This window comes from Cannabis sativa, chromosome 4 (assembly GCF_029168945.1).
Source record: "Cannabis sativa cultivar Pink pepper isolate KNU-18-1 chromosome 4, ASM2916894v1, whole genome shotgun sequence".
NCBI classification, from domain to species: Eukaryota; Viridiplantae; Streptophyta; class Magnoliopsida; order Rosales; family Cannabaceae; genus Cannabis; species Cannabis sativa.
This window is the reverse complement of record NC_083604.1, coordinates 57739393-57751207: the sequence shown is the minus strand read 5'-3', so window position 1 is coordinate 57751207 and position 11815 is coordinate 57739393. Positions and strand designations below refer to the sequence as shown.

At 33.9% G+C, this 11815-nt stretch overlaps 1 protein-coding gene across 1 annotated transcript; it reads left to right on the top strand.

Moving 5' to 3' along the window:
* The first annotated feature begins 5812 nt into the window (after nt 1-5812).
* Nucleotides 5813-9834, top strand: LOC133036532 (uncharacterized). Its single transcript, XM_061113064.1, has 3 exons — nt 5813-6114; nt 9026-9507; nt 9606-9834. Exons 2-3 carry the CDS (start codon nt 9033-9035, stop codon nt 9611-9613), a joined length of 483 nt encoding a protein of 160 aa, XP_060969047.1. The 5' UTR covers nt 5813-6114; nt 9026-9032; the 3' UTR covers nt 9614-9834.
* Nucleotides 9835-11815: the final 1981 nt, after the last annotated feature.

The following is an 11815-nucleotide window of genomic DNA, read 5'->3' as shown; positions in this document are numbered from 1 at the left end:
ACGATGAATATTATTTTTGTGTTGATTTTGGATATGTTCATGTTGGTTTATGTGCTATTTGATGAATGTATGTAATTTACAAAAATTTTCCATGAAAATAATCCTATTTCCATTCTAAAGATAATTTATTTGGATTCTTTATGAAAAATTAAGCAATTTTGGTTTTTACGGAACTCGATTCCAATAAAAAAATTGAGAAAGATATAGAGGTTTGAAAAATTGGGTCAATTGGGTGTCGAGGGTGGTGCACCATCGCACCAGACCCTCAGAGAAGACGCTGGTCCGCGCGTGTAATCAGACATGTTTTGTCTGAATTCCTCAGTCAGGACTGCCTTCAGACACGCATCCCTCGCCCATGGAGACCCTACATGCGCCGAGATTTCTCGGCATGACACCCTGCAAACTCCATCCCTGTGTGCGCGTATGGGCTGTTTGCAGCCTTCTTGGGCTACACGTGCAGCCACCTGGGCAGCAATACCCAAAATCCATTTTTTGTGGATTTTTTCCACAAATTTCTTTCCAATTTCAAACCCTAAAAATCAAAATAAAATATTATTTTTAATATTTAAACTTAAATATCAAATTTATAATATTTAATTTATTTAATGGATTATTATTAATTTCTGATATTTTGAGGTTTAAATTTAAAAATGAATTATTTTATTTTTTATTTATGGTCAGATTTTAAAATTTTGTTAATTTCATTAATATTTATGTATTATTTAATTATCAGGTTAGATATTTTAATATTAGGTATATTTTAAATTAAAAGATAGCATTATCTTTTTAATTTGAAATATTATATTTAATTTACCTCATAAGATAAATTAAATAATTAATAAATTTGAAATTGACCTCAATATTTTTTATAGATATTCTAACCATAATATTTTCAAATTCAAAATAGGTTATTTTATAAAATATTTAATTGTTTATAAATTATAAGTTAGAAAAATGATATTTTATATCATTTTACTTATCAGAAATTTATAAATAGTATTTTAAATATTTAAATAACCTAGATATTTTTATAGAAATTTGATCATGTCCTTAGGGGTTGATCTCGATCATATCCTTCTATGACCAAGCAAAAATATCTTGATTTCTCCTGAGGCAAGCCATGAGCATCTTACTCAAGACCTCCATCAGGTTTGTTCCAATCTCGACAACCTTGGTCAGGTTCGCTGTGTTGAGGGGAAGTTCTTTGAGTTCTTCAGTTGAACTAACTCTTGAGTTGATTTCCCCAAAACATGGGTCAATGTCATGCCCTTTTGGTCCACCTTCAAGTGGCTTTAGGTGCCATCTCTGTCTTTTCCATAGTTTGGACTCTGAAGGTCTTTATCGTCTCTCCAACTTTTTCGGCAGAGGTCTTGCTCATCCCCCCTTGTTCCATAGCAATGGAGGAGGTCTTGTTCATCCCCTTTGAAGCCATCAAAAGAGGTCTTCTTGGCGAGTGATAATGAAGCATTATAACACTCGTGGCCAGTTCCTTGATTGCCAAGGAGACAACTGATACCAGCTGCCGTTGGGAAATTGATGGAGAAATGGTATAGTGAAGAGATGGCTCAAAGGTCGTAGAGGGCAGGCCTTCCGAGCATCACGTTGTACGGAGACTTCATATCTACCACATGAATGTGGCCATGATGGTGGTTCGCTTTGGGCAGTGCTGACAGTGAGTGGCAGTTTGATCTTACCACATGGAGCAATGTCCGCTCTGCTGAAACCATCCATCAGCTACTCGCATGGCTCCAGGTCTTCTAAGGGTATGCCTATTCTAATTAGGGCTTGCTTAAACATGATGTTTAAGGACGCTCTATCGTCAATCATCACCCTGGGCACTATCATATTAATTATTTGCACATCGACAACTAAAGGGTTATTGTGAGGGTAGCTGACATGATAGGAGTTTGATTCTCCAAAGGTGATAGGTTCACATTCGTAGCATTGAGACTTTGGACGGCACTCTGCCACCTCTAGGACTTCAGCTCTTGGCTCATGTTAAAGTGATCTTGCATAACTTTCTAAGGCCTTCCTTGAATTTCTAGCTAGGTGAGGGCCTCCAATCATGATCTCTAGCATGCTTGCAACTGATGCAGGCTAGAGAGGTGCATTGCCCCTAGCTGGAGCTTCAGGTCATACATACCGCGGAAGAGCACGACCATAATTTCTCATCAGCATTTTTTTTTCTAATGAGAAATTCTATCTCGTCCCACAACTGATTACACTTATTAGTGTCATGACCATAATTATTGTGGTAGCGACAGAATTTCTTCATGTCCCTCTTCCCTGAATCTTTGAAGGGAAGAGGTTTGTGATACGACACTATTGATTGTGTAGCCATATAGATCTCCTATCTTGGGGCTAAGAAGATAGAGTAGGTGGTGAAGCGAGGCTCATACTCTCGTAAGGGCTTGCCCTTAGTCTTGAACTTCTTTCCACCGATGGAGTAACTTGGATTACCACCCGTTGTTGGCTCTCTTTCCTCTGTTTGATCCTCTTTTCTTCCCATTGCCCTACTCCTTAGTAGCAAGGGCTTCGGAGTCCGGTGACTTCTTCTTGCCACCTTTCAAGCCCTTGGCCCAGGTGACAACTTCTTCTAGTTTGATTGTAAAGATTGCTTAGCTTTAATTTGGAAATTAGCAGATAATTATGGCTTAATTATGAAAATTATTTATTAGTATTGAATTATTTATTTATGATGATTTATTTGAATTCAGAATGCATTTTTATGTCATATATAGAAATTCCATAATTTTTGCATGTTTTGTGCCCGGCAACATTAGAACGCGGTGTTTGGCTATTAGAATCACATCCTAGTATTTTTAGTATAGCGGGACAATATAGTTAGACTTTGGGAATGTCAGGAATAGTCGGGATTTTAGAATTTCCCAAAATACCCCTAAGTGCCATTTTATGACTTTTAGTGTGGGAAGGGCAAAATAGTCTTTTTGCCAATTTTATTTTTTTCCTTTAGTGGACTTGGTTTTAATTAATAATCTGATTGTTATATGGAATATAGGCTAATATTACTTTTTAATAAAACAATTCCTTTTACTCATTATTCAAAATAAGAAAAAAATCAAGGAAAAGCATTTCTCTCTCTCTTTCAACCTCTCTCTCTCTCTCTCTCTCTCTCTCTCTCTCTCTCTCTCTCTCTCTCTCTCTCGAAGCCCCTATACCAGCTAGGGTTTGGATTATTTTTCAAAAATTCAAGCAGTTTGCAGTAGGGATTTAGTTTTTTTAGGCTCTAAGTAAGCTCTTGGCTCTATCCTCTTTGGTTTCATGAATTTTGGAAAAAATGGATTATGCATGTTTTGAGATATTGAGTTATGTAGCTGCTGTTAGTGATTGATTTTGTTTTTCTGGAGTTTAGTTATGTTATTTTATGTTGAATTAAGCATGATTTAATGGTTGTTATTAGGTTTAATCAAGTTTTGAGTTTTAGAACTCAAACTTGGAGCTTTAATGGTGATTTTTGTTTTTGAGCTTGGGTAGTTGTTTTATTGCTTGAAAAATGCTTATTGGGGTATAATATGCAGGTCTGGAAGGTTTGGTAAAGTTTGGAATCGTTTTGGTTAGGGTTTGAAATTTTTTGGGTTTTTTTGGGTAAAACCGGTTAACTAGTTTTACAAGTACTGTAAAACCGGGTAACTGGTTTCTGCAGCAGGGTTCCCAAAAATTTTAGCTTTGCGATTCGTGCCAGTTTCAGGTTTCAGGTTGGTTAATTCCTTGCTAACTAGTTTAGGGTATTGCCATTTTAAGTTGCTGTAGATAGGTTTTTGGTTTAAAACCTAAGTGCCGGTTGTGATTTAGCGAGTCACTTATTCATGTTGTTATCGATGTGATTTAGAAGCCTATAATTCGCCGGGCAGTTGTTCCACTCAGGTTGACTGGCACACCTGGATTCGGAATTGAGGTAAGATTAGTATAATGTCACGCATATGTTTATACATGTTTAGCGTACATGTTAGTTGCCGTCAGAATAACATATCAGGGTATCGGTGAGGTGTACATAGAGTTGCACCGAGATACCAACAGATATATGTTAGACAAATCAATAGCCATCAGATTAGCATATCAGGGCAACAATGGGGTGTACATAGAGTTGCACCGAGATGCCATTAGATATATGCTAGGGTATCAGATAGTATGTGTTATCTGCTACCACATCAGTACGACTAGAGTACTGAGTATAGGCTGGATTCGCAGTTACTCATACTTTGTCGTGAACATTCCTACCATTGTTAAACATTCTAACAACCTTTTATTCGATCAAGATTGGAATCCAGCATTGTCCCGTTTAGGCGAGAGTCAAGGCTATTCTATCTCATGAGCTTCTTGTTAGGTTTTATGCCCTAAATAAAACTCCATCTCAATGTAATCTATTTTATTCAACATCAATAAAGAAATAGAAGTATTTTTCATTCATTTGTGTATGTTTTGGCTCACTTTATCAATTGTTTGTCTAATTGATTTATAAATTCATCTTAAACCCTTTTCACATACTTGATCATGTTTATTGTGCTGTCATCACATTGGAAAGTAAACATGACTATGTGAATAAAGTTTTCTAGATTTATCAGACACAGGGTTTTACTGATATGATAATCTACAACAAGAGTTTACTTGTATTTGGAGAAATACTATGTTCTTTCCAGAACATTGGTTAAAGTAAAGCTCAGGTTGGATGCATGGAGTATGTATCGGAAGGGACCGATATTGAACTTTGACTTAGATTTAATTAAACTTACCGTAGAATCTATTCAAGTCAATATCGCCAAGTTGATCCTAGATCAAATGATCTTAATCCTGTTATGATTAGGCTCAATCTTGAAAGGCTATTCGTGTTCCTTGAATTGTTAGTTAAGCCTACTTTTAGGTCAGGGTGATACATACTTTTTGGGAACACGGTAGTGCAATTGAGTGGGAGCGCTAGCATAAACATGGAATCTATAGCTTCTACCTGGCGAATAGTAAGCAAAGGATGATTTCCTTCGAGCTTGACCAAACGAAAATAAATGGTGGAGATCTCATTTCACATAAGCTGAAATATCATTTATACGGGGTCAAGTGTTTTAAGGATAAAATACATAGTAGGGTGTTACGGTAATTTAATCCCTTTACTGTGTAGATCATTCATATAGAGGATCATTGATCACATTAGGATTATAACAATGGATAACTAATGATGTGTCTATATGGTGGAACATATAGAGCATTCTATATACTGAGAGTGCAATTCTAAGATCTATGCGTGGATTCAACGAAGAATTAATAAGTTAGTGAATTTTAGTGCTAAATTCTTGATCTACTTATTGGAAGCTCGGTTATATAGACCCATGGTCCCCCCACTAGTTGAGATAATATTGTTTGTAAGACTCATGTAATTGGTTTTGATTAATCAATTATAATTCACGAATTAAACTATGTCTATTTGTGAAATTTTCACTAAGTAAGGGCGAAATTGTAAAGAAAGAGTTTATAGGGGCATATTTGTTAATTATGATACTTTGTATGGTTCAATTAATAAATATGATAAATGACAATATTATTTAATAATTATTTATAGTTATTAAATAGTTAGATTTGGCATTTAAATGTTTGAATTAAGAAATTGGCATTTTTGAGAAAATCAGATACAAAAGGTGTTAAAATTGCAAAATTGCAAAGCCCAAGGCCCAATCCATTAAAGGCATGGCCGACCACCTTTGTAGCTTTTTTAAATTGATTTTTTCATTATTTTAATGCTATATAATTCAAATCTAACCCTAGTGGAATGCTATAAATAGATAGTGAAGGCTTCAGGAAAATTACACTTTCTGAATCAGAAAAACCTGAGCCTCCTCTCTCTCTTCTCTAGCCGCCACTCTCTCTCTCTTCTTCCTTAGAATTTCGAAACTTCCTTAGTGATTAGAGTAGTGCCCACACACATCAAGCAATACCTCAATCATAGTGAGGAAGATCGTGAAGAAAGATCATCAGCAAAGGAGATTCAGCATCAAGGATTCAGAGAAAGAAGATCCAGGTTCAGATCTTGATAATACTCTGCTACAGAAAGGATTCAAGGGTTAGAGATCTGAACGAAAGGAGTCATTTAATTCCGCTGCACCCAATGTAAGGTTTCTTAAACTTTATATGTGTTTAATTTATCGTTTTAGAAAGTTCTTATTTAGGATGTTAATAAACATACTTGTGAGTAGATCTAAGATCCTGGTAAAATAATTTCCAACAACTGGCCTCAGAGCCATGGTAATTGATTTACTTGCAAGAAATTTGGACTTTAAAACGATTGTTTGTATGTTCTTTGGATGGTATCATGTTGTATTGAGTGTTATTTGATGATTGATTGATGTTTGTGAAATTTTCGTGAAAAATAATTGCGATTTTATCTCTGGAATTATTTTTAATGGATAGTAAGTATGGAAAAAATTAAGCAAGTTAGCCTTTTACAGAACTTAATTTGGATTTTATTTGAATTAGTTATGATTTTTTGAAGATTTTGAAAAAATCGGGGCTGTGCTGATATTTTCCTGCGATCGCAAATCTGTCCGTACAATTTCGAATTTTTTTGTTTTTCTTCGATTTTTCATGCTTTTTCATGTAATTAACTTCCAATTTTTTGTATAGTTTTGTATTTATACTATTACTATTCCTAATTCAATTCTAATTATCATTTTGAATTAATTTAATATTTTTTAAATTTAATTCAAGATATTAGTGTAATTTGAATTTGAATAGACTTAGTATCTATCTTCTTGCTTAAAATATCTATCTTATTTTAAAATTTGATTATATCTTATCTTATTTTAAATTTAAAATAAGATATTTGTAATCATGTAATTTTTAAATGACATAAGATATTTTGCTAATTTTTTAAATTTTGTTATTTTATTTATTTAAATTACATTTAAAATTTGAAAAAGATATTTATTTATCTTTTATAATTTTTTATTTAATTTTTATTTATAAAATAACATTTAAAATTTAAAATAGTTAGCAAATTTTTGAAATGATATTTAGGTTGGTTGAAACCTAATTTTTCAAAAATAGTAGGTTTAATTTTAAATTTTTATTTAAAATTTTGAATTTTTTTTTTAATTTTTTTTTTTAAATTTTCGATTTTTTTTTTATTTAATTAATTATTTTCGAAATTAAATATTTAATTTAAAATTAAATAAATCCTACATCCAACTATCCAACTAACCTTGTTGCAGGAGTATGTGTTTTAACTTGTGTGTAAGTTTTCAAAACCTATTATTACTTGATTGCAAATAGCCATGGTTACCTTTTGCCAGATCTAATGATCTGATGGCTCCCTTGGTCAAGATAATAATTTGTAACAGGTATATTTACAATCTTCTTTCATCTGTGTATGACCTAGCAACATGATAGGACCCATCCAAAGTGTGCCTGTGTGAGCCTATGTGTTTAATTTTATTATAGATGCATATAGGTTGTTGTTGCTAAAATAAATTATCATAGTTCTTGATAGAATTTATTTAGGCCCATTTAGTTATTGGGCTTATTCAATTAATAACAGTTGTTCTTACTAAGGTTAAATTCCTCTCTTTTGGGCCTTGTGTGAGAGTTGGGAGCCATAGAAGTGAGTACGACATACTGAACCCAGCACCCCCTCACACAAACCACCCCAATTGTGAAGGCCCATTTGCCTGATTTGAATGACTGTACTAGGTTAATTACACTAGTTTAACCTAATTAAAATTGATTAGCAACATAATTAATTTCATTTATTTTGAAATTAATTTAGAAAATCATAGTTTAAAGAATTTTATATTCTAAGCTAAACTATATGTATTTTCTTGTATTTAATTAAATATAGAATTATAACCATCTAGATTCTTTCTGAAGCTTAATTTAAATTTTTCATTAAATATTCCTATTTAAGCTGATATTTAGTTGTTTACAACTAACCAACTTAAATCTGAATATCTTTTGAATTCAAAATTTTAAAATTAAGTTGAGGAATTTTTGGCATTGGTTATTAAGATTCTTTAGATATTTTTTAAGTTGATATTTTTTTTAAAATATTAACTTAAAATGGAATATTTTAGATATTTTTAGGTTAATATCTTTTTGAATATTAACTTAAAATATCTTCAAAATTAAGTGGTTACAACTTAATTTTAAATTTAATTAAATCTGATTTGAAAGATATTTAAGTTGATTTTTTAGATTCTTCTAAAACAACTTAAACAAGATATTTTCAAATTTGTTCCATTATTATTCAATTTTTTTTTTGAATTTAATTAATAATTGAAAATTAATTAAAATTGATTTTTTATTTAAATCAATTTTGATTTGTAATTTTTCATTATTATATTATGGAACTTGTTCGATATTTATTTGAATTTATTTTTCAAATTTAAATAATAATTGAAAATTAATTAAAGTTGTTTTTTTTAAAAAAAACCAACTTTAATTTGTAATTTTTCATTATTATAATATCGAATTAAAATGATTATACAAAATACATATAATATATTTTTTAAATAATGAGCTTTTAATCAAGAGACATTCGATCTCCATTGTGGGTTTCACACCGCGTTTGTTTTAGTGAGTAATCCTCCCTAATGGAGGAACGTTCATTAGCAATTTCGCACCGTTTAACCTCGCATGATAAGTAGCTTGTAAGTGTTTTGTATGGTATAGATCACCCTAATGGTGCCGACCATACTTGACTTGCAAGTTATGAAACAATGGTGGAAGCTCATAAGATAGAATTGCCTTGACTCTCGCCTAAACGGGACAACGCTGAATTCCAATCTTGATCGAATAAAAGGTTGCTAGAATGGTTATCATTTTAGATGAGCTGACAACTCTATTCAATGAATGATGCTTTGACTCTCGCCTAAACGGGACACTGTATCAGTTTGTTGAAATACCTTGGAAAATAAACTATGTTAGATTTAGTATTTCTATAACATATGTCATTACTTGTTATTTTCTAAATTGTGTATGAATTTATGAGCCAAAACCTTACTTCTGTTTTATTGATGTGTTGTAGTGTCATTATGAATAACCCTCACCCCGATCCTCTCTTAGTTACTATCTTAACAAAAGAACTCTATAGTGTGAAAATGCATCCTGGTAGTTGCATTAACTCGCACCTGTTGATGATGAATCTGAAGTTCCAAAAGGCAAATCTACTAGGAATTGATTTATCAAGAGAACAATGGGTCCAACTTATCCTTAATAGTCTTCCTCCAGAGTATAATGAATTTGTTATCTCTTACATGATCAACAATTCTAACTCCTCCGACATGGACAAGCTCGAAACAGAATTACGAGCCCATGAACGGAACTTGATTGCAATGGGTCCCCCTGGGTTTGCAATCAATAATCGAAGGAAAAGGACTAGGTATGAAGGATCTAGCAAAACTGCTTCTTCAAGTACAATTATCAGACATAATCTTCTATGTTCGAATTGTAATGGAAAGGGTCATCATGAAGAACGATGTCCCAGGCTTCTAAACAATTCAAACGAAGGTAATGCTTTTGTCTTTGAATCATGTGTTTTAGAGAACGACAAATCCATCTGGATTGTTGATTCTGGGTCTACTAACCATGTATGTTCTTCACTGCAGTTGCTTGAAACTTGGGAAAATCTACTTCCAGGAGAGTTACAGCTTAAAGTTGGCAATGGCGAATTAGTATCGGTCAAAGCTAGAGGAAAAGCCCGCATCAAGTTTCAACAAAGATTTTTAATTTTAGAAAATGTTTTATTTATTCCAAACTTTAGTAGAAACTTGATTAGTGTCTCATGTTTGCAAACACAATCTTATATATTGAATTTTTCGAGTACAAATTGTTCAATTTCTCGTAATGGATTTCAAATATGTGTTGCTATAATGGAACAAGGGCTTTATGTTTTAAGACCGAGTACTCAAATCTCACTAAATAGTGAACTTTTCAGTGTAGCTAGACCTAGAAACCTAAAAAGAAAAGAGATTGATAATGATGATCAAACTTATCTATGGCATTTACGTTTAGGTCATATAGGCTTTGATAGACCCAATAGGCTCACCAAAGACGGTCCATTGGAAAATGTCGTCTTAGGTGAACTGCCAGTATGCGAGTCCTGCCTAGAAGGAAAAATGACCAAACGTTCTTTCTCTGCAAAGGGAGAGCGTGCCAAAATCCCTCTAGGGTTAGTGTATTCCGATGTCTGCGGACCTTTGAATGTCAAAGCCCGAGGTGGTTATGAGTATTTTGTCACTTTCATTGACGATTTCCCTAGATATAGTTTTCTTTACCTAATGCAAAAGAAATCTGAAACGTTTGAAAAGTTTCAAGAATTTCATGCTTTGGCCCAAAACCAATTAGGTAAATCATTAAAGATCTTGCGAACTGATAGGGGTGGAGAATATATGGATATGCAGTTCAAAGATCATTTAATTGAACTTGGAATTGAATCCCAATACACTGCCCCAGCCACTCCACAACAAAATGGAGTTGCAGAAAGAAGAAATCGCACTCTTTTGGAAATGGTTAGGTCTATGCTGAGTTATTCAACTCTGTCTACGTCCTTCTGGGGATATGCTATACAGATGGCAAATGACATTCTAAATGTTGTTCCATCTAAAGCAGTCCCTAAGACACCCGTCGAACTTTGGAATGGTCGAACACCTAGTTTACGCCATTACAGAATTTGGGGGTGCCCTGCTCATGTCTTAAGAAAGAAAGAAGGCAAACTTGAATCACGTACCGAAGTATGCATGTTTGTCGGAAATTCTAAAGAGACTAGGGGTGGACTATTTTATAGTCACAAGGATAACAAAGTGTTTGTTTCTACAAATGATACTTTCCTTGAAGAGAACTATATTAAAGACTACAAACCGAAAAGTAAAGTTGTTCTAGAGGAATTGCTATCAGATATAAGTCCTTCCAATGTTCCGTCCTCTTCCACTCGTGAAGAAGACGATCCCACTCCCTCAGTTGAACAAACTGAGAAATCTACTACTAAAGTTTCTGTTCAGAAGACAACCGTACCTCGTCGTAGTGGGAGGGTTTCAACAAAACCTGCTCGTTATGGCTTGGATGGTGAAATCAATATGGTCGTAGGTGACGGTATTGATGACGATCCATTAACCTATAAACAGGCAATGGCTAGTCCGCAACGGAAACGATGGTCAGCCGGCATGGATTCAGAAATGGATTCCATGAAAAAGAACAAAGTCTGGGAATATGTAGACGCACCTGACGACTATCATCCGATAGGATGCAAGTGGGTTTACAAGAAGAAAAGAGGAGCTGGAGGCGAAGTCGAAACTTTTAAAGCTAGACTTGTAGCCAAGGGTTATACCCAAAGAGAAGGTGTGGACTATGAGGAAACTTTTAGTCCTGTTGCCATGCTCAAATCCATCCGAATTCTTCTCTCCATAGCTGCTGCTTTCGATTATGAAATCTGGCAAATGGATGTCAAGACTGCCTTCCTTAATGGGGTACTTGAAGAAACCATCTATATGGAGCAACCAGAAGGTTATGTTCTTCCTGGGCAGGAAAAGAAAGTTTGCAAGTTAAACAGGTCTATCTATGGACTTAAGCAAGCTTCTCGCTCATGGAACAAGAGGTTTGATGAAATCATCAAGACCTACGGCTTTCTTCAGAATGAAGATGAACCTTGTGTTTACCAACTCAAGGAAGACCAAATAGTAGTATTCCTGGTCCTTTATGTTGATGACATTTTGATCATTGGAAACAATGTCAAGAAAATGACTCACATCAAGGAATGGCTCAACACTCAATTCGATATGAAAGATTTGGGTGAAGCAGCCTATGTTCTTGGTATTCAGAT